The sequence below is a fragment of the Vigna unguiculata genome, chromosome 1, assembly GCF_037176805.1.
Source record: "Vigna unguiculata cultivar grain cowpea cultivar isolate G323 ecotype 2 chromosome 1, ASM3717680v1, whole genome shotgun sequence".
Taxonomy (NCBI): Eukaryota; Viridiplantae; Streptophyta; class Magnoliopsida; order Fabales; family Fabaceae; genus Vigna; species Vigna unguiculata.
This window is the reverse complement of record NC_140792.1, coordinates 6,580,641-6,607,206: the sequence shown is the minus strand read 5'-3', so window position 1 is coordinate 6,607,206 and position 26,566 is coordinate 6,580,641. Positions and strand designations below refer to the sequence as shown.

Below are 26,566 nucleotides of genomic sequence, written 5' to 3'. Positions count from 1 at the left end.
GTACAAAATAGAGCACGAGACACAAAAAAAAAACATAAGGGGATTCACTGTTATAGTTATCCAAAAACATATTGGAAATGAAGTCTAAGGCACACAACGATGCCATGAACAAAGTTTGAAACAAATATCAGATTAAACTTGAAATTCACTCACAAAGCAAATAAAACAACAAAACAATAGGAGCACAACACAAAGAGAAAAGGTAAGTTAGATATAATAAAAATAATTTTCAACATCACAATAAGCAAGCAATTCATCAAATAGATCATAAGTAGACAAAACAATAGGCACTAAAACATGTGATAGCAAACAATAAGACTCTATGACTCAATTACCAGATACATATAATAAGATCGAATTCACTAAATGTTTGCACTTGTGGTGGTCTCTACTACTCTGCAGAGCCATTGCCAATGGGTTTCACCCTACCACGTACAAGGTTAGCCCATGATCATCTAGGGTCATTATCTTGTCAAAGACTAGGGCCTTCTACTACTCTCACCACTTGAATCAATCTGCTCTATGTGAGATTGACTGATTCTTTAGAGTTTCAGGATGCAACCTTGCTTGAATCCTTATCTAATATATACACTGTAGCACCACCATGAGGTCTCCACAAAAGGCTCATGGAATTACGTCTATCTCTTACCATATCCATGTTTCTCAGACCAAATCTACATGTTATCTTGAAGCATTAAAATCTCATGCCTTTGCACAACCAACTAGCCAATCAATGATTCATCTCATTCCAAGTCCATCAATTTCAATTCAAAATCCACCATACATAGGCACAACATCATACATAATGCATTTGGAAAAGAAAAATCACACATAACAGCAGAAACCAATTTCTGAAACGCATCCCGCATCAATCTCGCTTAAGCTGAAAACCCTCGCTTAGGCGACAACATGAACTCGCTTAAGCTAGGCGTTCTCGCCTGGGCGAGAGCTCATTCAGTGGGCACTACAGGTTTTTATGAGTTCTCGCTTAAGCGAGACCTCTTCGTCTAAGCGAGATTACTGGAGCTCAAAATTGGAGCTCGTCGCCCGGGCGACAAATCAAGCAAAAACTAGGGATTAGTCGAAAACAACAGAGTTCTTCTCTGCTCACTCATGCAAACTAGTGAATCAAGCTAGAAAACAATACCAAACAAACATGTAGTCATCTCCACAACACACAAACATCAATCCAGTACATTTCAACACTTAATCTCAAGCAAAAACCAAGCAAATCAGTTTAAAATTCTTTGAGTTCTATCTTCCCTTACCTCGAAACTAGAAAGCAGACTTGTGGGAGGATAGTTCTAACAATTCTAAGAGGAGCAGCACCACAGCTCCATGAACATACTAGTGAGCTGAAAACATGGACACCAGAACGGAAACAGGGTTATGAAGATGAACCCTAGACAGAACTAACACAAACAAACTAAAAAGGGGAAAGAAAGCATGAAGGTTTGGTGCTCAACTTACTTGGAGGAAGAATGAGCTCAACAAGGTCAAAGAAGAACGTGACTTAAGCCCTAGCAGAGCTTCTACTTCAGAACTATGAGGGAGATAAAGAGTTGTTTCTAGAAAATGAGACAAAATGAGAGTGAGTGGCTGAGAGGGGGATCCTTGAGACAACTAGTGGGCATACTTGGACCTTAACATTTGGTTTGGCCCATCTCATAAAATAGAAAAGGGAGTTTAAAATATACCATAAACTTAGCTTATTTACCACATCAATAACTAGTCCACATGGCCCTATAATACATAACTTAAACAATTAAGAGCCAACAGGTTAACTGTAAGACCCGAGAAAATTAAATAATTAAGTAAATAATTATTTAATAAATGTGGATAGTAGAAGCCTTTATGGCATTTAATGCTATTTATTGTGACGTGGAAAAGTATTAGCTCAAGTGGTTGAGAGTACTTTAATTGTGTGAGAGGACTTGGGTTCGAGTCTTATTATGCCAATTGTATGATATTTTGTTTGTGCATTATTTTAAGGTTATGAATGAATGTGAGTAGTGATAATGTAATCCTAAAATTTTAGGAATTATCACGAAATATGACTTGGTTGTGCTTTGACTTTGTAATTGTAGGGTTGTGTGTTCAAACCTTGCTCGGAACAAAATTAACCCCTTTATTTTTGCTAATATAATTGTGGTCTGAATGTGAAAGGGTGGGAAAACCCTAGAGACAAGGGGCCAAGGGAGGCTGGGAAAACAGCCCATAATGGACTGTTAAAGGCAATTATAAATAATCAAAAAGCCATTTAAGGTAATTAGAAGGGTTTTTGAAGTCTGAACCCTAGAGTGAAAAGAGAGCACGAATTTTGAGTGGAAAGAGAGTCAGAGGGAATCAAGAAAGCTATGTTGGGAGAGTACTAGAAGAATCCAAATTGGGACAAGAAGAACTATCAACCTTCTTTTCTTTTTGAGCATTGGAAAACCAGGTTAGGGGAGCTCTTTTTGTATCTATATGCATGTTGGTAACAAGTTCGTGTATTCTGTAATGGGCATGAATAAATTGTATCTTTGCCATGAGATTTTCGTACTCAATGTGATGTGAATTTGGGGGTTTGATGGTTTTGATGTTGTATGGGTAATCCTTTATACGAATGTATGCAAATAATGAGGTTTTCAGTACTGTATGTGGGTTATGGCTAAATTTCAAATTTGGAGGTCAATTTGGAGTCTAAATTAGGTTCCTAATTCTGGTATTATGTGATGCATTGCTTTGGTAATGTTGAATGTGAATTTGGGCATTTGTGATTAGTGTCTGCATGCATGAGAAAGAGAATGTCTTCTATTCTCGCTCAAGCGAGCAAGGCTCGCCTAGGCGAAAATAGCAGAACCTCGAGTCTGATTGTATTTGAGCGTCTCGCTCAGGCGAGTGTATCTCGCCTAAGCGAGAACCCGTGAGAATTGTGCAGTTCTGCTTGAGCACCTCACTCAGGCGGATAGCCCTACTTTGGGCGATAAAGCATCTCGCTCAAGCGAGAGGTTCTCGCTTAGGCGAGAACTCGTGTGTGGTCGTGTGTTGTGCTTAACTCGCCGCCTAGGCGAGAGTTTTGGCTTTTGGCGAAGGGGGAGCATGCCCAAGCGAGATGAGCTCGCCTAAGCGAGACTTCGCAAGTAAGCCACTGTGCCTTAGCGGGCACCCAATGACAGCTACATGATGGCCAATGCCCTGACCCTTATAGCTCTCTAGAATTAAATTTCCAGATGGTGCCAGTGATACTCATTTCATGCTTAGTGCCCCATTGAGCGTTCAACGATGTTTAGCTGGAGCCTAATGCCCTAAACCCTTGGAGTTCTTTGGAATTAAATTTCTAGATGGCGCCTAGCGCCCTAAACTACTAGAGCTCTTTGTAATTTATTTTCCAGATGACACCCAACAGCTCTGAGGTCTCATCCAATGCCATATTAGAATTTCAAGATCTGATATATGTACCAAATTAGTTTGTTGGTCTATCTGAGTTATTTTTATTCTTTTTAAGCACCAAAATAAATATAAATGAACTCAAAATATTTTCATATAGTACCGATTGACAAATTGGATACATTATAAGTCATATCCTGAACTTTCACAGTACAAAACATATGTTCATTAACACATCAATTTAAATTCATCACTTTAACTCAATAGTCTAATAGATAATTTACCAAAAGTAGTTCAGTTCACTGCAAACACTAGAAGACTCCATATTTCCATAGTTTCTAATATACCAAACCGATCATCATTCTTACTTTGCTCTCAACAAAAAGTGTATTACAGTTTCATCACATCCAATTAAACACTTTAAGCATTATTATAAAATCATAGTTTCCCTTACCTAGATTGTGAGTTACTAATACAAAGTTTCATTGTCTCTAAAGGCCTCTACTCACACAAGATGGAATATCTGCACATAGAAACCTCAAATCAATAATCTGATCACATTTTAATTAATATCGTAAACTTTTTTCTATGTCCTTACAATATTTTATCCAATTTAATTCAACTTAAATAAATACGATTCAAAACGTCATAGTAGTGCATGTTTAATATTTTTACGATATATTATGTTATATTACATTCTATTTTTTAAAGCTTCACACACATAAACTATACAAATTTATCATATTCATCCATTTCAAAAGTTCAATATCTCATTTATAGAATACATTACTACCTAGTAATGTTTATAAAAAACATTAACTATATTCTAAACCTATAATCATTATCACAAATATCTCAAAATTCATCACCAAATAGATAATTCATATCAAAACTTAAAACACATTGAATATTCTTTTATTATACCGAAATTATTTTCTTTTATTATACTAAAAACAAAAAATATCAATATGTATTGTACCAAATTAGTTATTATGAGGTCCACTTTTATTTCACGTTTTGGACCTAGTTTAAAGTAAAAAGGCTCAAGGCTAGTTCACTTGTCCTTTGTTTTTCAAAACACCCCTCAACTCCTCTCATTCACTCCAAAACAGCTCACCCCTCTCTTCTTCCTTTGAAACAATAGTTGAACTAGAGCCTCTACGGAATCCTCCTTCGAGCTGATAGAACGTCTTCAAGCTTTGTGTAAGTCTAGCTCTGAACCTTCATCTTCCTTCTCTTTCAGTTCTGGAGCTATAGTCCTACTATGATCCTTATATGGAGTCTCACTCTTCTTTCTTGTGCCCTTGTGTTTTTCAGCTTTGTAGTTTGTTTCTAGAGTTGTATTACATAGATGGCAATGGGGCGGAGCGGGGACGGGTTTCGCTATCCCATACCCATTCCCGTAAAAAAAATTCATCCATATCCTCATCCCCAAACCCAATGGGTATCAAACTTTTGTTTCATCCCCATCGGGTAACGGGTATAATCTCGTACCCATACCCGTACCCGTTTTTTTACTACTCCATTATTAATTTTAATTAATTTTCATAAAATAATAAAAATTTACGGTAAAGGAAACATAATATTATCAAATATTCAATATTAGAGAATGATTGTTTCTTCGATATCAAATACTTAAATAAATTATAATTGTTTACATTTTATATTAGAATACCAAATAAAATTTCATGAGAACCAAAACATTTATTAAATTTGCAAACTGCTAACATTAATAAAACCTAGTTGATAAAATTGAAAAAATAAAAAGAAAACAAATATTCAAATTAAAATATTTTTAAAATTTTTGTTTACTTCAATTTTTAAAATTCTAATGAATATCTTTTTTATACATTAATAAAAGTTATAATACATCACTTGATAAAAATGATGCAAAGAACAAATAATAAACATAATAATAAAATTTTGACATAGATCATGTATCTTTTGAACTTCAATTAGAGATGGCAAATAAATCCGTGCCCGTGGGTATCACCCGAACCCGAACCCGTCCCCGTTTTGACGGGGAATCCCCGCTTTGACTGGGTATGGGTATGGGTATGGGTAATACCCGAAATTTTCAACTGGGGATGGGGATGGGGATATATATATACCCGCCCAAATACCCGTCCCTGCTTAAATTACTAAACTATTTATAATTTATTAAATAATCTAAAAAATATATATAAATAAATAATATATTTACACATAAAATATAATATAATATAATATAATATAGTATATATACATATAAATAAAATATACTTTTATATATATATATATATATATATATATATATATTTACACATATACATGTAATATAATATAATATAATATAATATAATATAATATAATATATATACATAATAATATAATATAATATATATAATATATACGTATAAAACAAATTAATCATTTAACTAGTGAGATCTTTTATAAACAAATTTATAACATGACAAATTTATAAAAATTTAAAAGAAATATATATATATATATATATATATAAATAAAAACATAAAATATCTACGCAAATACATATAATATATATACATAATAATATAATATATATTATTATATTTATATTATTATATAATATAATATAATATATACTTAAAATAAATAAATATATATATATATATATATATATATATATATATATATATATATATAAACATAAGATATCCACACATATAATATATATACATAGTAATAATAATATAATATATAATATAATATATATAAATAATTATATATATATATATATATATATATATATATAAACATAAGATATCCACACATATAATATATATATACATAGTAATATAATATATAATATAATATAATATAATATAATATATATATATATATATATAACATATTTCTCATTCTGATATATATATATATATATATATATATATATATATATATATATATATATATATATATATATATTGATTTTCATGATGTCAAATATTAAGAAAAATATTATAATAATATATATATATATATATATATATATATATATATATATATATATATATATATATATATATATATATATATATATATATATATATATATATATATATATATATATATATATATATATATATATATATATATATATATATATATATATATATATATATATATATATATATATATATATATATATATATATATATATATATATATATATTATAATATTTTTCTTAATATTTGACATCATGAAAATCAAAAAGAGTATGTTATTTTAATATTGAATATTTTGATAATATCATGATTCCGTTGGTGTGATTTTTAAATTTTTTTTATAAAAAATATTTAATTGATATATGGAACAATAAAAAAATGGGTATGGGTATGGGTATAAGAAAATACCCGTTACCCGGTGGGGATGGGGATGGGTCAAAAGTTGTATACCCGTTGGGTTTGGGGATGGAGATGTAGATGAATTTTTATTATGGGGATGGGGATGGGATCATGATACCCGTACCCGCCCCGCCCCGTTGCCATCCCTAACTTCAATGTATGTTGGATGGTGATAAAAAAATATTCATGGCAATTAAATTAAATTTTTATATTGTAGTAAATAAAAGTTATTTATACAATTATAGTGAAAAATTACAATATGATTGATAATGAGTTAGAAAATAAAAAATAATTAGATAAAATATATCAAAATAATATTGTATATGATGAAAATAAACAACAAATAAAAATATTAAAAAATTAATAAATGTGTGTTTTAGAAACAATTTGAGAGACTATTATATAATTAATGGTATGATAAGATGAAAAATATCTTAGAGATCTAAGAAAACTTTTCAAATATCAGCATACATACTTAATGGTTGAGAAATAACGAAAATTATTTTAGCTAAACAAAATTTCTTCAAATGAAACAAAAATTAATAATAATAAGTAAAGAATTTTTTTATATTACTTAGTAAATGAAAGGTTGATGTTATTAAATACTTAAATAGAGAGTATTAAACATTCTTATGTGAAAGAAAAATATACAATAAATAAAAATATAAAAATATAATAAAAATATTCAAATATGAGACATAAATTTTTTTTAATTCACATCCATCATTTTAACATAATTACATAAAGGTTATGATAAGATGAAAAATATATTGGAGATGCGAATGAGTTTCATGACAAACCAAATAATTTGAAGAAATAAAAAATAGAAAGTATATATACATATATATATATATAAATATATATATATACATATGTATATACATATACATATATACATATACATATGTATATACATATACATATGTATATATATATATATATATATATATATATATATATATATATATATATGGTTACTTAATTAATTATGAATATTTTAATAATTTAAACGGAGGCGGAAATATGTACATCGCCATACCCATCCCCATACCCAATTGAAAAAGTCAGGGATTCTCCATACCCATACCCATACCTAGTCATTGCGGGGATTCCCCGTCAAAATGAGGACAGGTTCGAGCATTATCCACGGGGACAAGTTTATTTGTCATCTCTAGTATTACCCTTCTGTTAGGGTCTTGTCTTGTTTCTGGGTTAGCATCTGTCAAGGTAAGAGAAGTTAGAGTTTTCAAATGCCTTCAAAATGCATAACTATTTTCATTCTGAATCGTGTTTCAAAATTGCTGAATGATGCGTGTGATTGTATGGTTATGGACTGGATGTGGTTTGGGCTTGTTCTCAGGTTTTGCATGGAGGAGCATGTGAGAATTTGCTATTCTCGCCCAGGCGAGAAACCTCTAGCCCAAGCGAGAATAGCATACGGTTCCCATTTGTTTATGCGCGAGTTATCGCTCAAGTGAGAGCAGTTTCGCCTAAGCGAGAAAGTCTAACTTAAGTGAAAACTCGCAGATGTGCATTATGGCATGTTGCTCGAGTTCTCGCCTAGGCGAGAAGGTTCTGGCTTAAGCGAGGGGATTATGCATGATGTGACTATGCATGTATTATGGCATATTTTGAACTAAAATTGTTGTGCTTGGTATGAAATGATAATGGATGCATGAATATATATATATATATATATATATATATATATATATATATATATATATATATATATATATATGGTATGTGCTTGATGTAATTCTATGAGTCTCATAGGAAGATTTTATGGTGGTGTTATTGTAGTGTATGTAATGAAATAAAGATTCAAGTAAGGTTGCATCCTCACACTTTAATGAATTCGTCAGACTCACATAGAGTAGATTGGTTCATGTTGTGAGAGTAGAAGGAGGTCCTAGTCTTTGGCTGGATAATGGTCTTAGATGATCATGGACTAACGTTGTGTGTAGTAGGGTGAAACCCATTGGTAATGGCTCTGCAGAGTAATAGAGGGCACCACAAGTGCAAACAACCAGTGAATCTGATCTGATGATATGTATCTAGATAATTGAATTAGAGGGTCTTTGTTATCACATGTTGTTCTTGCTTACAATCTGCTTATTTATTTATATGTTAAAATTACTTTTCTCTAGTTTACCCTTTCTCTATGTGTTTGTTTCTTGTTTGGTTTTCCTTTTTACAATTATCACCAATGTTGGTGTGAGCAAATGTGGAGATCCCTGACATCATACAAATGGTGGAGATGCAACTGTTTAGACTAGGTTTTAGTAATGGCCCTTTTGGCACCTTTTAGAACAAACTGATCTTTATAATTCCTTGCTCCATGAGTAATATTTTGATAAAGTGTTTTGTATTATGAAACACGTTTATGACATTGTTATGTGCCCTTAATCTTTCCTTTTGTTCTAGTATATTTTGGATGACTATAATGATTAATTTTTAAATATACTCTTTGTACGTGTGCTCTATTTTATTATAATATGTGATGTTTTATTTATTAGAGATTTCTATTAAATGGTATGTCATAATTATTTTCTAAAAAATACAAAGTAGATAATATTATATATATATATATATATATATATATATATATATATATATATATATATATATATAAAATCTAAACGGAAAAGGTTAATCGGTAGTTTGGGTTACTTATGAGTTGAATTGTTTTAAATAAATATAAACTAATGTGATTTCATGTGTAATTTATTTTAATTGTAATATAAATTTTTTATTTATTTTGTTTATTTTTATTATTTTAGTTTGTTTTATGATAAACTAGTAAAAATGAATGTGTTAGTTGCATGTCTATCTTTTTTTAATTGTAGATGATAATTTAATTTAAAAATTTAAAATTTAAATAAATAAGTGAAAATAATAAGATAATTATTTTAATTTAGAAATTGGTGAAATTTAAGTTAACATTTATTTAAAAAATAATAATAATAAAAAATTAAAGGTTTAGTTTAAAATATCATTTGTTTAAAAAGTAAAATTGAAAAAAATGAGTATACTACAAAATAAATTGTTTATATAAACAGTTTTACGTATCAAATTTTCGGAGTTTCGAAAGATTCGAACAATTAATTTTGTAATATTAAAATGATTAGTTTCACATGTTTAGAAATAATATTTCACGCTAAATATTAAATTCTTTTAAAAATTTACAGAGTTTCAGAATAAATACTTCATAATATTAAAATTTATTTTTAAATTATAATTCTTGGATTACATAATTCAAAATTAAAAATTAATTTTCAATTAACTTATATAATTTAAAAGTTAAAAATATCTTTCAAATTATATAATTCGAACTTTTTATAGAGGTAAAACCTACTTTCGGTTGTTGGCTTAGGTCCAAAAGAGTCCATCTATCTTACTACTTGTAACCCCATTTCTCTCTTCTTATGGCCCCACAAATTGTGCATCGTCTATTTCTTTTGGAGTGGACTTTTTGGAATATAGAAATGAATTCTTTTTTCTTACTATTTATGGGTTGCACCCCTTAGATTACTAACTACAGAGCATATTATTTCTTTTTGTTTACTAACACCCATTTTTCCTAACACAGCCCCCAAATTGACAGCATTTGCCATCATTTAGGCCAAAATTAAGGTTTCTTAAATGAAATATGAAACAAGAAGATATTGATATTGGAACAATGGCTATCACAAAGCAAACAAAATAAAACCTAAATCATAATCTTTGCTACAATGAAACAAAATCACATTAATCACCTTAACCCCTACCAAAACAACAAGAGTCCGACTTGAAAGATTAAAATCACATTTTCAAACATACAAAAGATAATACTATACTACTACTTCAAAGTTTTTGGTTTTTTACATATTATTATTACAAATTATTTGTCTCACAAACATATTTATGCCTATAATCACACAAGCAATTGATACTAAACTCAATTATCCGGATACATGTCATTGATATAGGGTTCACTGAATGTATGCACTTGTGATGGTTTCTAGACTCCATAGAATATAATGCCACAATGAGTCATCACCCAACCACACAAGGTTAATCATTTCAAGCCTATGACCAAAGAACAAGTTCAAAGGCTAGGACCTTCTCCTACTCTCACTACATAATTCATTCTACTCTATATGAGTATGAATGATTATTAGAGTTCAGAATATCTCCTTCCATACCCACCTATATCAAGGCATACACTAATAACAACAACACTAGAAATTTCCCTTGAAATCCTTCAAACTTCATCATGTATGCTCACCACAACATATTATCTTCAATTCATCATAATAAGAACCATAAACATACTTCACATCAACCACAAAACACCCTAAAATGGTCAAATAAGAGAAGCATGCAAAACATGGCAAATAACGCTATACATAAAGTACATCAAAATGTTAAAAACCATTTCCCTAACCACAGACTTCAATAAAAAGATCCCACCGGTGAGGGTGAAGAATCACATGTCTAAGATCAGTTGTCAAAATTTTAGCTCGATCTGACGATTAATAAAGCGGGAATCTTTATTTTATCAAGAGGACGCAAACTACAAAACAAGGTCGCGCTCAACGTTGAAAAGTGGCGCTCGATGCCCAACCTCAGGAACCCACTGACTTCTACCGCCCGACGATCCAAAAATGGTGCCCAGCGACACCAAGCTAGTGGCCTATCACCCCCATGACACTGTAACGACGCTCGACGGTGTATCAGAAACGACAATTTGGGGAAAATTGATCATGTGCAATTGACTAATTTGGCACCTTTCCTTTATTGTTTTTGATTCCAAATGGTTTTAGAGAGTTAATACCTGATACCAATCTCTCAAAACATAGATTAAGACATTTTCCCAAATCAAGACCAAACAAATCAAATATCAAATAGTTCAACATACAACTCATGAATTCAACACACCACATCACAATTAACTACCAAGATTATCAGTTTACACCAAAATTCAATAGTTATGTCATCCATCCTCAAGTATCTTCTGCATCAGAACCTTTTGTTCCTCCAATAGGTAAAATTAACAATCATTTTATGATAAGTTATGAATTGAATAATTATTATTTAATAAAATAACATTAACATTTGATCTGACAAGTAGAAGCAAAAATAGGAGTTGTTCAGGTCCACCCCTATCAGGTGATTACATTGACGACACTCATTCATGTATGCTATATATTGTGGAGGGTAAGGTGGCCCATGGAACAATAATTTGAGGTAGCCACAATTCTTCATGGTATGGAGCTATCAGACAATGGGGTTAAATTTACGTTAAAGGAAGTTCTCATAGTAGATGGTTTAGTTCTTGTGCCAACAGATGAGGTATATATTATGGCACAGACATTTCAATCTTTCCTCGTTTGGCCTAGAGATTTGGTTGATTCTATTTTTGACCCCCTGGTACGGACTCTAAAACCCACCGTACACTACTATACTTTTAAGTTTACATGTTATTTTGTTGAAACTTACTTAAATTGTTTTTCATGTAACAACAGTCGCATCGAGAGGAAAATCTTAAACCTAAAAGATTTCTCTATTTGTGGACGATTCTCTTGACCAACTTGTTGACATCATAAGTGATAAGCCGATGCTAATTTCGTGGGATTCTAATGTATTTGGGATAAACAATGAGATCCCATTGTACTTGTATAAGGAAGATGCCTTAGAGCTTACATCAAGGACAAAAGAACTAAATATTACCCTTATTTAGTCATGGATGATGTAGGCCTCTAAAGCATTCTTTATATTTGATTGATTTATCTAGTTAATTATATTAAAACAAATGTTTTATATTTAGGTATATGTTTAGTGTCAATAAGAAGAAGAAGAACTCACGATATTTACCAATGAAAAAAAAATTATTGACCAAAGGATTTCAATTGTTGGTAATTGCCGACAAATGTTTTGTCATCAGTAATTGCTGAAAAAATTTCCTATTCGTTAGTAAAGTTTATTAAACATTTTACTGATGATTTTTGGGTCGTTAGTAAGTTATTGGTAATTTTCCTTTACCAACAATTATTGTGTGATTTCTAATGAATTTTTGTTGTTGATAATACCATATTTTCTTGTAGAGATGATTTACTCTAACAAGGTTATCTCAACGAATTTCAGATCAAAAGATTAACGCCATATGTAATAATGAAAATGAGGACAAAACAATTTAAATATACCGGAAGACTTGTTTAGATATACCCAATACTTCTATATCACCTATAAGTTGAAGGCAAAAACAATTTAAATATATTTTCATAATGCTTCAAAATACCTTTCAAAAATAAAATTTTGAACGAATTTTAAGTAAAGAAAACGAATAATATCTTAAATGTATTAATTGATATTAACAATATTATCTCATATCAATTATGATAATGTATCGTATTTTAAGGTATTATAATTAACAATTAATTATATGTTACTTTATGTTAGTAATCGGACTAGAATATTTTACAAGGACGTAAGAACATACATATTCAGACAAGGGTATACTGAAATTGATGTTGTATTTTCCTTCTCTTAGCACGTGATGTGTGACAATTCTGCATACTACCTTTAAAAAATCTCATGCAAGATTCTCTTTCAAAATCTCTGTAAAACCATTTACTTTATGCAGATTTGTGTGTTAAAAAAATTTGGTGGAAACTATATACACTTTTTTTTTCATGTAAAATTTACACATTTTTTTTTTTAAAAAAGAAAGAAAACTACGCTGCAAATACATGATAATTTATTTCACGTGAATTGTTGTTTTAATTCTTATCATATGTAGTCTGATTTGGTAAGAAAAATATTATTTAGGAACTTTCTTTTTCCAAGAAAGTACTTGTTGATTTAAAGTTAGTAAGAAAATTACTTACAAAATTTATACTTACTTTTGTAATATATTCTTTTACTTGAAATTTTATTGTAAATTTATTTTAGTATAAAATTTATTGCAGATATTTTTTTTATAGGAAATTTAGTAAGAAATTTCTTGAAAAAGAACTTAAATTCTAAAGTAATTAATTATCCATATGAATTACTTGTTAATAAAAAAATTCACAGAAAAAATAATAAAAAACTCTTTTCCTGCATTTTTTTAAGAAATTTACAGGAAAAACTCAACAAAATATTTAAAAAAAAAAATTCTAGTAGTGCCTTGATGTGATATCCTACATTCTATTCTATTGATGGTTGATTTGCTAAAAAATTCTGGATTGTTGCCTTATATTGAAGAATCTTGATATGATAACCTAATCACCTTTCCTCATGCTTTATATGGTTGAGAGTGAAATATACAGAGAACATAAATTAAAACTGAGGTGATTTAGTTTATAAAAAGACAAGGAACTCGACCATATATTTGATTGATTTGATTAAACTAATGAAGGTTTGTAGATTACTTTTTAGTATACTTCAAAATTGTCCTTCAATGTATTATTTAAAATATAATTTTTTTGTTAAAGAAAATTCAAATAGGTAGAAATATTTTAAAATATTTAATATAAGGGTAAATTGATAATTTACTAAACAATCGTTACATATATATATATATATATATATATATATATATATATATATATATATATATATATATATATATATATATATATATATATATCAAAGAAATAATTTGAAAGAAATTTTGAAAACAAAATAATTAAGGACAAAAGACATTTCAGAAAGCTATAGCAAATACTCCATATATGATTTTAGAACAGTGTTTAAGGTTTTTTCACCAAAATCAACTAAGGAAATAATTTTTTTCTATTTTTCAAGTAGTTTAAAATGAATTATTTTTTCTTTTCCTAATAGTTTAAAGTGTGTAGTATTTTCTTCAAAAAAAATTGTTAAATAATAATCAATTTTAATAATAAAAATATATTTAAAAATAATTTTTTTAATTAAAAGTTAATTTCAAAATCAATTTCTTTTGATAATCAAGACCTTATTAATTAATTAATGTTAGTTAACAATTTAAATATTAATTCATAATAAAAGCTATTTTAATTATTAATTTAAAAATAATCTATTTATAAAAACCTATTTTAATTATTAATAACTTTTAATTTATAAATTTATAATTAAATTGTGCACTACATTGATTAATTATTTTTAAAAATTAAAATTGATTATTATTTTTTATTACTATTATGCTCTTACATTTCCCCTTGTCCCTTTTTCTGTTATTACACTTTTCTGTTCATATTAATCAAATTAAAAATAAAAAATATTATCTTAAAATTTAAAAAAAAATATCAATAAAAAATGAACACATCTTTAGTAAAAAAAAAAAAAAATCCTTAAAAAATGGAAAGTATAGTAAGTATTGAATGTGATATTATGATGCATATCACAACACTGTGACCTTATAATTAAATAACTCATAATACCTAATCATGTAGGGCTCACACATCTGTTTTACTTTCTTCTAAACCACTTTCCCTTCCTTTCTTTCCTTCTTTTTTTCCTTTATCGGAGACCATGAAACTCATTCAAACAGTACGATGAATTCTCTGGGCCACAAACTACTACAATTCCTTAGTATATAATGTGAATAAATTCAGAAGGTACTCAAATCAGTGACTAATTATACAGAAGGTATCCATTTCTAAAAACTGAAACTGATACAACTTCAACACTTAAACAGAAACAGAAAATGAATACACAAAAAGGTGAAATCTCTGGTTTCATGAAAACCACCGAGAAGAAACTAAATTACAGTAATTACAGAGAAAGATCCATGATGCAGCAAAAAGGCTCAGTGTTTTCACCTGGTGAGGAGAGGAAACCAGCGTTCTTGGAAAGAAGACTGGTAAGAAACCATGAAGAGAAGAAGAACAAGAACGAAGCCAACACCCCAAGGAGTTCCACCTGCTCTGTGCAGCGACTCTCTCTCCGGCAACGGAATGAGTGAAGACAAGACCCCTCCACCTCCTCCGTAGTTGGAAACGAAGTGCAGAACTAGCAGAAGCAGAAGAGGGGAAACCATCAGCACCAGCTTCAGTTGCTCCATGAAGCTCTCCATTATTGGCTCGTAGCTTGAGTACCATGAGAAACCGAGGAACATGAACAAGGTGAGCAAGAAGAAACACAGGTGCAGAGGGAGAGCGGGTTCGGAATTTTGAGAAGAAGGGTACGCCATTTTTTCTGTTATCAAAACTATGAACCTGATGAAACTGTTGTTGCTCTTAGTTGTTGCTGTTGTGGATTGTTTGAGGGAGAAAATTATGCAGCAAACCAGGTTTTATATATAGAGTTGTTAACATGCTAACTGCTGTCGAATCTAGGAAACGTCTCAAATTTTCTTTTTTGACTTTTAAACTCCTAATTTAAATAACTGTGTCGAATAACAAATTTACACTTATCTTGTAAATCACTATATGTTTCATTTTCATACAACTTTTTATTTAATTTCTTTTAATGAAAAGTGTCCAGATATTAAATATTATGTGGAATTCAGTTATTGTATTTAAAGTATCATTTATTTTAAAATAAAAAAAAATGTTACGGTTTTACTTTTGAAAACATCTTGATAGATATATTTAAATTATTTTTGTTGGAGATTTCCCGTCAACCATTATACATAAGTTAAATTTTTAGTATATAAATGAATGAAGACTTCCCGTTATAAAAGTTAATTTTTTTGAGATTAAGTTTAAATTTTACAAAAGGTTATTTCAACAATATTTATTATTTATTACATCTATCTATCATAGTACATTCGTTATTAATAAATTTGTGGTTTATTATTTCATTCACGGTCAAATCAATTACAAATGTCTAATCTCACCATCGAAATGTATATATATTTTAGTGTGAGAGGATATATAGAAAGACATAAATAAATTAGAAATAATGTCAATTTATAGTAAATAAGTGAGTACAAATCTCATTTGTTTTTGTTAGATTTAGTTAGATTTAAAATTCATTTCTTAACATGATATCAGAGTTATGACTTAGAACTTAACCTAACAAAATTTGTTATTTGTTACTTTATTATTTCATTTGTTATTGAACTGTTATCGAATCACATATTAATATCTAGTCTCACGTTGGTGATATATATAATTCGACATGAAGAATGTGTTAAAAGTTTTATATCAACTACGAATATTTCAACTTACAAACTGATTTTGTAGTTTTGAATTTTCTTTAAAAAAATTCAATTATTATTATTAACAAGAAAAGTAAAAGTAATTTATATGTAAGGTGGTTAGATGAGTTTTTAAAGTTAGTTTATGGAGAAAGTTAGTTTATAGACAAAGGTTGTGGTTTCTGAGAAGGCAACACCTTTGGCAGAAGTGTTGTGGGGATGGGTGAGTATTTTATATGGTAGTGGTTGATTGATAAGTGGGTAACAAAGGAGAAGCTGCCACGTACCACCGACCAGGACCAATATTAGGAAAATGATGAATCAGTTCTTATAAAGACTTGCACAAAGGAAAATGTCTGAGTCACCCCAGATTATAGCCCCTACATACCTAACCCCTCTTCATCTTTAAATAATGCATACAGATTCTATACATTTCTTTTAACAAATATATTTAGGACAATGATAACTCATTCTTGCTCACTAAATAATTAAGTGTATTACTTTCATTATTTTTATATTAAAAGTTGAAATAATTAATTATATTAGTTAAAATAATATAAATATATATAATAGATTTTATAAAAATAAAAATATTTTTTAAAAATTTTAAATAATAATTCTATAATACAAAATAAGTATTTTGAAAATTTTAAAGTCTTTATTAAAAAATAAGAAAAAATATATTTTTAACGTATTGTTAATTTTATCTATTTATAATTAATAGTTTCATATATTGAAATATGGTCTGATTCTTTAATATAAAAGATTTTGTTAAGATAAAAAGAATGATGTAAAAGATTATCGAAGAATTAGAGAAAAGAAACTCAATTAAATTTCAAATTGATATTTGATTTTTTTTCTTTAACTTTTTAAATATTTAATATTATTTTTTGTTGATTTTTCAATTAATTTAAGAAAATAAGTTTAATTATATTTTAATTTTTAACAAAATTAAAATATATTTATTATTATTTTATTATTTTTTAATTAATAAACATTAAATAAAATATTAAACATAGATATTTATATCCTTTGAATAAAAAAAAACTAGACTAATGATTATTAGGTCATATTTTATTTAATATAAATTAATTATAAATTTTGTAAGATTCATGTTAATTATTTTTAACCAAACATTCATTAACAGCACCCATATATTTAATATATTTAATAATAAGGTTGAATTAAAATTCAAATTTCATATATACATCATTTTATAGCCCTGTCAACTATTCCTCAAAACAAGACAAAGTTGTTACAATTTTTAAGGTAAAATGAGTTAAGGCAACAGCTAGGTTGGAAGATTCAAGTTTAATATCAACTATCCAGTTAATTCAAATTTAATATTTTAAATGTATATATAATCATTTGTTTATCATGTTAGTTAGATATAAATTATTTTAGTTCGATTAATATGGATGAATTATTTAGATTTAATTCACATTATTCAACTTCATTTAAAAAAAATTGTTTTAGTTTTATTTTTAAGTTTAAATAAATAAATAAAAATACACTAAAAGAATTGTATGTAAATTTAATAATTAATAGATTATGGTTTATGTCGCTTATTATTACATTTTAATATAATATAAACATATAAAAAAATAAAATTAAAAGTTAAAAATTTAAGCATATCTTTCGATTAAATTTCAACAGAATTTGATAAGATAACTATGACTTAATTGGGTCGGATATGGATGAATTTTGGAAATTAAATTAAATGAATTTTTAAAAATAAATTAAAATCCAATTATTTTTACTATTAACATGAAAATTATCTGATTGCATGAATGGGTACGGGGATTATGAAAAATGTGTTTGCGCTTTTAAATTAAATAATATATTTTAAATGATTTGATCTTTATTTCAATTTTTAATTATTTTAGAATAAGTCATTTATCTAAGTGTACTTATATAGAAAATGAATTGTCTGAGCACTTAATTATATGAAGCCATAGTATGATTGCTCTAGAAAGAAATTTAAGGAAATTTTTTAAAGAGTATTTGAATATTGAATATAAATACGAAAGTATTGATTGCAAAAAGCTTATAAAGAGTATTGATTAAAAACTTATATAAAAAATATTGATATGAAGGAATACAAATATTTAGTGGAGGACAAGGATGACAATATTGTGTTTAAGGATTAATTTATCATGATGACAAAATGAAAAAATATAATTAAAGAACCTAAAAGCGATAAGAACTTAAAAAGTATTATTCGTGTTGATATCAATTCAAAATTAAAGTTTTAACTCCATACATTTTACGTAATAAATATTTACGTTAACGATTATGTACATTAAAGGGTTGGAACTTAAATTACATTTGAGAATGAAAAAATAATACTATGTCTAACTCCAAAACCATTGTTAAAATTCGCAAATATTTCATAACCTACATGCAATGGTTTATTCTCTCCAAAAATTCATATACCGATTTTAAAGTCCGTAGTTTTACGAAAAAGAAATTTTCACATATATAATAATATAAAACTTATTATATATGTGTTTAACATATATAACTTTCTTGTATATATATGCTTAACTGTTACAAAGAAAGATATGGAAGAGTTTTATATAATTTATGAAAGAAAGACAACCTTTTTGTATAGAGAAATAAAAGAAGAGGAAAGTAGAGAAAAAAAAAAGGAAAAAAAAAGACTAATACGTGAAAAATAATTAAATATTTAACTTTGATGTATAAAATATCTGAGAAACAGAGAGAAAACATTTTAAAATTGTATGATAAAAATAAGGAGAACCACAATAAAATTAAAAAAACTAGAGTAAATCTCAACATTTTTTCTTTTTTTATTCAAATAATTAAAATTAATTACAGATAAAGTTATGAATTCAAATGTGTATCTAAGTTTCATATAAAAATGAGAAAGATCAAGATTTATAAACTATTTTTAGTTGAAGATAGTGTCAATTAATTTTTTAAGTAGTTTAAGCTTAGATTTCATTAGTATTTGTCTCCCAATAAATTATTATATTGATAACACTACTAAAAAAAATTTATATTTCCTGTCAATTTTGTTTTGATTTTTTTTAGGAAATACTTACAAATTTTGTTGTGAAAAAAAAATTGCTACCAATTTTCTTACAAAATATTTTGTATAAAACACTTTTCGCAACAAGTTTTGTAGAAAATACTTACAATTTTATAATTTTGTAGGAAATGATTATCTATGAAGGAATTACCTACCAATTAAAATTTTAAAAAAAAAATAACAGAAAAAAATATTTTCTTGCAAATTTTTTTAACAAATTTGTAAGAAAAATCATATGTAATATGAGAATTTCTAGTAGTGTAAACTTATAAGATAATTTATACTTAGTCTTGGTAATTGGCTCGTGAAGATTTTAATGTGAAGATTTTAATGTAATGAAGAGTTAGATATATTTTAGATACATTAAAAATAATATTTTACAACTTTTACAAAATGCAAAAATTAAATACTTTATAAATTAATTTAAAAATAAAATGAACTTTTAATTAAAATTAATAAAAAAGGGTAGATATATAATTATATCTAAATTTTGGGTTTGGGGGCCATTTTCAACATCCAGCAGGGAAGATTTGTCATCAACATCAGTGTGAATTGAACATTGTGACTGTTTCCTTTGATTTAATTACCTGCAATCAATGAAGTAATGAGGTAATACAATTTGTTTTCATAGGGAGTTGGAAAGGGTGGTTATTAGTAGCAATGACTTTTGCCACTAAAATTTGAAACCCATGAAATGGAACCATTCTTACTTTAAACTCTTTGCCACAAGACAAAGGAGTTCCTCCAAAGAGGGTGGGTTCCACATACATATATACACTTCTCAATGCAATCCACTAGTTATTATTATATATTTCTTCTTAATCTCTCTCTATTCACAGATACACATAACTGCAGGTGTTATTGGATCAACTTTGCTCTATTATTAAAGGACACCCTGCATGTGGCAGCACAACAATAGGGTTTTGTTGTGGGAATCAATGAACCATGTACCTTTTTCCAAGACACGCCGAAGGGAGATTCAATAACTAAACTAAAAGAGAATTATACACATTCATCAAGAGTCTTAGGGTTTAAGTAATTCTTCTCATCATCTCATGCATACCCTACATATCCACCACGATTTTCTAAAGTTTCCTATCACTTATATTTCATCATTGAATCGATTAAAAGAAATAAGGGTCCACTCAAATCGATGCATCTTTACATACAATTGATATGTTTAAATAAAAGAATTGAATGTAAAAACTTAAAGATTTGACTATTTATTTCTCTTATGACCAAATTATTTTCGGTCTTTGATAACTTCGAGGATATAGAGTTTGTCTACTATTTTTAGTAATTTACCAAGTTCAATTATTGGATTTGCTTTAATTAATTTATTTTCATTTTTTTAACAATCGAAATGGATTAAATTGTGTTTTTACATGGACAATATATATATTTTTGTAAAGTTTCCTAAATCATCCTTTAAATTGTGTTTTTACATAGACAATATATATATTTTTGTAAAGTTTCCTAAATCATCCTATCGGTTTTAAGGTTTTTTCTTCAAAGGTATCTCATCCTTTGATGCGAACACGAAAGAAGAAAATGTTAGCAAAAGACACTCTGATACCAACGTAAGCATATGTTTTGTAAAATATGCCTTTTATAGTAAAGTTAATGAGCCTTAACTGGTTTAACTTTGATTTAGTGGTCTTAATTGCCTGCTAATCATGACTGGTTATGTAATTTGGGGTTATTTTCCTTTGAGATGATTAGACTGATTGGATTGGCTAGCGAGTCCGAGTATATGGCGTCTTACTAGGCTGACATGTACTCGGCAACGCCGTGTACTGGATGGTCCCTCTCAGTGAGTGGTCTTTAGTGGCTTTCCTAGGGTCTGGTGTCTTGGAGAGGACGAGGACAGGTAGTCCCTTGTCTGGGACGAGGACGAGTAGTCCCTTATCTGGAATGAGGACGAGTATTCTATCGCTTCCCGAGGTTGCCTCTAATTGAGTGTTCTTAGGGGACAAGGACATGTAGTTTCATGTTTGTGTCGAGGACGAGTAGTCCCTTATTTGGGACGAGGACGAGTAGTCAATTTCCTTCCTTGAGATTGCTTCTTAGGACCAGTACCCTAGGAGATGAGGACATGTAGTCCATCAACCCCTCACGGATACTAACTTCACGACTTGTGTGTTTTTTTGCAAAGAAAACTTGCATTTCCTTAGTTGTGTGACTCTATAGGTATAGTACCCCCTGTAAGATCCGTAGAATTTAATTAATTAATTAATTAAATAATTAATAAATGCGGGTAAAGAAAGCCTTATGGTATTAAATTCTAATTTGTATGATGTGGAAAAGTACTAGCTCAAGTGGTTAAGTGTACTTAATTGTGTGAGAGGACTTGGGTTCAAGTCCTAGGTATGACATTTCTGTGTATTTATTTGTTATTGTTCTTTTATCCACCCTTCCTTCCACATAGCCACAACCATGTATATCAGTGTATTTATTTCTGTGTATTTATTTGTTATTGTTCTATCTCGCTTAAGAGGCACACTCGCCTAAGTAAAGTGAGATCCCTATACCATTCATTCAGCACAATTTCATTAGGCATATGAGCATAATTGGGCACGAAAATAGGCCCCCAACAACCCAACTTTGCATAATCACAGTATATACAATGCATAACTCCATTATATTCATGCATTTAGGCTAAAAATTTAATAAAACAGTACCAAAACCCATAACCCCTAATTCTCTCATGTGCAGCACCCCTAATTCTCTCATGTGCAGATAAACACAGAAATTCGGGCTCAGTTCCCCTAACTTGGAATTTCACCTTACAAGAGTATAATGCTACAACTCTTCTTCTTGCCCAACACAAAAATCCCTTAGTGCCCCTGCTAGGGTTGTCTCTACCCTTTCATATCCAGGCCACACTAACTTTTTAGCAAAAAGAAAGCAAATTTGAGTTCACCAAGGTTTGAACCCTCAACCAAGCCAAATCAATACTAAACCATTAGGCCAACTCATGTTTCTTGCTAACTCACACAATTCAAGTATTATGTCATGCGAAACATGTTCCAACATATTATTAAAACAATAATAATTAAATAACACATAATTGGCATACATAAGACTTGAACCCAAGTCCTCTCAACACAACTAAGTACTCTTAACTACTTGAGCTAGTACTTTTTCACATTATACCATCAAAATTTATTGTCATAAATACACCACCTACCCGCATTTATTAATTATTTATTTATTTAATTTATTAAATTCGACGGATCTTACACATGGCAGCCAAGGGTGGTTGAAAAACAAAATTGAATTAAGAAATTAAATAGTAATTAACTTAGGATTAATGCCATTTTCATTTTTTTTCATTAAGACCATTTAAAAGGCCATTTTGAGGTAAGAGAGAAGGTTTGGTTGGGCTGTCATTGTGGTTGCAGAAGAGAGCACTAATTTTTGGAGTTTTTGTGAGTTTTGAGTGAGGTTTTGAGGACTAAGTTGAGAGAAAAAACAAAAGAGGACATCGGTGATCAAGGGAGAGCTTGCAAGAGTCAAAGCTAAGATAAGGAAACCAGGTTAGGGAGCTTTATGCGTTAAGTTTATGTTTAATTCTTATTGGTATGATAATTAGAATACCTTATACGTTAACCTTATTTTAAATGTGATTGGCATGCTAAATAGGGTAATTTCATGTGTTGTTTATTTTAATTCTGATTGGCATGCTAAGTATTGTATGATTATGTATGAATTGGATATTCCATTTTTAAAGTTTGTGGTTCTGGGAAATTTCCAGAATTAGTCTAGTTTGTGGTGAACTGCCGCCAGACTATCTTTTCCTTGCTAGGCCATTTAGGGTTCCTGCAGAGGAACCACCTCCCAAAAATAGTGTAAAAATAGTATGTTTGACCAACTGTGACTAAGCCTTGCCAGAGTTGACTGGTTGACCAGTTTGACTCTGTGATTGTCCACTGAGAAGCGGCCATGTGGCAGTGCGTTTTCTCTTCCCATAACTAGGGTTTCTTCATCCTTCCTCCTTTCTCCATCGTGGTTTCTGTCGTTGGTACCTTCGTCTTCACGATGGGCGTCAAGAATCTGGTTCGAACAGGTGCGACGTGTAACACCCCCGGATCCTCTTGGGCTTACCAGGCATCCCACCTGCCACCCTCAACCTATCACCCTTCTCCGTCCATTCATACTGGGTGGGTTGTTGCTAGTGGGAATCGAACCCCCAACCTGACCTTTAACACCTCTGGCTCACCAGCAGATGCTACCAGTTGTGCTGCAGCGCAACTGGTAGCATCTACTGGTGAACCAGAGGTGTTAAAGGTCAGGTTGGGGGTTCGATTCCCACTAGCAACAACCCATCCAGTATGAATGGACGGAGAAGGGTGAGGGGTTGGGGTGCATCGGGCTGTAGTAACCTGACAGCCTTTGGGCCCGATATGAATGGACGGAGAAGGGTAGCCAGGGATGTTACACGACGGCTATAGCTCCGTAGACACGCGTCAATGGCGACAAGTGCATGGTGGCAATGGACTACTTGCGTGCTGCCATGGATGTATCCTCGTGGTTACGGGTTCTGCGACATCTCGCGGGGAGAAGGTTGCGTGTTTAGAGCTGTGATTCAGAGAGGATAAAGGTGCTGCTACGACTACTGCGACGACGAGAGCGTGAGAGTAATGCTTCTGGTTCTCGCGACTAATGGAGGTGCACATTCCGCTGCCGATCTGTGTTGGTGAAACTGAACGGAATAGACAGTGGTTTCCATGGTTGACGTCGCGAGGAAGAGGATGAGGCGTGAGCATAGGTGCTGGTGTGCGTTGGTGCGAGTGTTGTCGATGGTTCTGGCCGTGTTTCCGGCGAGTTGCGGGCACGACATAGGCAGGCTCGCGAGCGCAAGTGGTGCTACCATGGTGGTGACAGCGAGATGAACAGAGAAGACAACACAACGAAACTCGTGGTGGCTCTGTGATGATGGAGGAAGAAGGAGGCGCGACGACGGTGCGATAGAGGCACGATGAAGGAGACGCGGTGGTTGGTTCACGGTGGCGCGGGAGATGCAGGTTCGAGCCGCTGGGCGCGCGATGGGTGACTGTCTTTTCCGACGATGGTGCGATGGGGGTTGCGTCCGGCGAGCTGCAACGACAGTCGGAAGTGGACGGGCGGCCATGGAAGACGACGGCTGCAGAGTGTGGCAGCTGCGAAGTGGGTTGGAGCGGAAGAGAGAGAAAGAGAGATTAAGGTTAAGGTTTGTGTTGGGAAAGAGATGATGATGTGGCAAACATTGATTGGTGATTGGAGTTAGTGGAGGATTAATGATGTGGCAATCTGTCATCGGTTAACTTAGTAAGTGGAGGATTGCCACGTGGCGAAATATGGTGGACTAGAGTTTAAGTGACATTAGGGGTGCAGCTTAGTAAAAAGGAGGGGTGCAGAACAAAAATTGAAAGTTAAATTATAGAAGGGGGTGTAAACCTGAAAACAAGGGGTGCAGTTAACTCCAGAAATGTCTTTTTTTCAGCAATAGTTATTCCAATTGGAAAAACGGAGTGTAAACATGAGAATTGGGGTGCATATAGTACCTGAACTATTCCTCTCCGAAATTCTTATTTTGGGACTTTTTATGACTTAAAATATTCACTATTCATATTCTTAAGGACTTAAAACAAATTCTAGTTGCGTTATTTAACTTAAGATTATCCAAACAAATATGATACAACTAATATCATTTCTTGTGCGAGAAAATGATGTTAAATTCCCAAATTTTAAATATTGAATATGAACAAAGGTTCAACCCATCACACCCTCTAGGCGGTCTGGAAGCGCGCAGCGCCTGGCGGTATGTGTCCCCCGAACAGGCGATTTTACTGCAGTAGTATTGGTGTTCTTGACTCTATGGGCGTGATCTACATGGCTTATGGTGAGGGTTCAAAGGTGGGATTGCTGATGTTCCTTGAGTTGTGGCTCGAAAGTATCCCTTGAGTTATGGCTCGGGATAGGGGTTAAAGCACGTGGTATTCCTTGAGTTGTGGCTCGGGTTGGCGAGTGTTGCCGATGTGGGTGTGCTGGTTGTGGCCAATACGGATGGGTCCAAATAGATTGCCCTCCTCAGTAGTTGGCTGATGAGTTTGGTAGTCTTGGGACATTGCGAACTATGTTCGTATTGGGGAACTTCGCCTGACGTTACGGTGTATGATCCGTAACATGGTTTCTCGCACGTGCTCTATCGGTTGTGGCCGATAGGTATGGCAGCAAGTCACCTCGAAGTAATCACTAGAAGATGTAGAACACGAATAACCTGGTCGTGGCCAGGTGGTATGAATTAAAAGGGATGGAATTCATTTGGGATAGATGTGTTTCCTATATATAAATGTGTTATATATGTGTATGCCATTTTATATGCTTTATCTGTTAAGCTCACCCTATTTGCTTGTGATTGGCGATGATCGTGTACACGGTACACCTGAGCAGATGATGTTGATGCAGGTGGTCCTGATGACACTTAGCTACGGAGCGGGGATTGCATGGGGAGCTATAGATATATTTTATGTTTGGAAATAAATTGTAAACTCTTATGAGAGGTTTTCATATCATTTTCAGTTTTATAGAATATGGTTTTTGGAATTTTATGTGGAAGTAATAAAGTTTTAAATTTCCCGCGCTTTGTGGGAAATGAAGTATTATTAATTGCGATGTAATTATTATTTTATCTATTTTAT

The 26,566-nt window shown here is 30.8% G+C and overlaps 1 protein-coding gene across 1 annotated transcript; it reads right to left on the bottom strand.

Annotated features, from left to right (window-relative positions):
* Positions 1-15,261: 15,261 nt before the first annotated feature.
* On the bottom strand, positions 15,262-15,970 carry LOC114177429 (oxidoreductase/transition metal ion-binding protein). The gene has a single exon (XM_028062765.2). The coding sequence runs from the start codon at positions 15,875-15,877 to the stop codon at positions 15,503-15,505; it is 375 nt and encodes a 124-aa protein (XP_027918566.1). The 5' UTR covers positions 15,878-15,970; the 3' UTR covers positions 15,262-15,502.
* Positions 15,971-26,566: the final 10,596 nt, after the last annotated feature.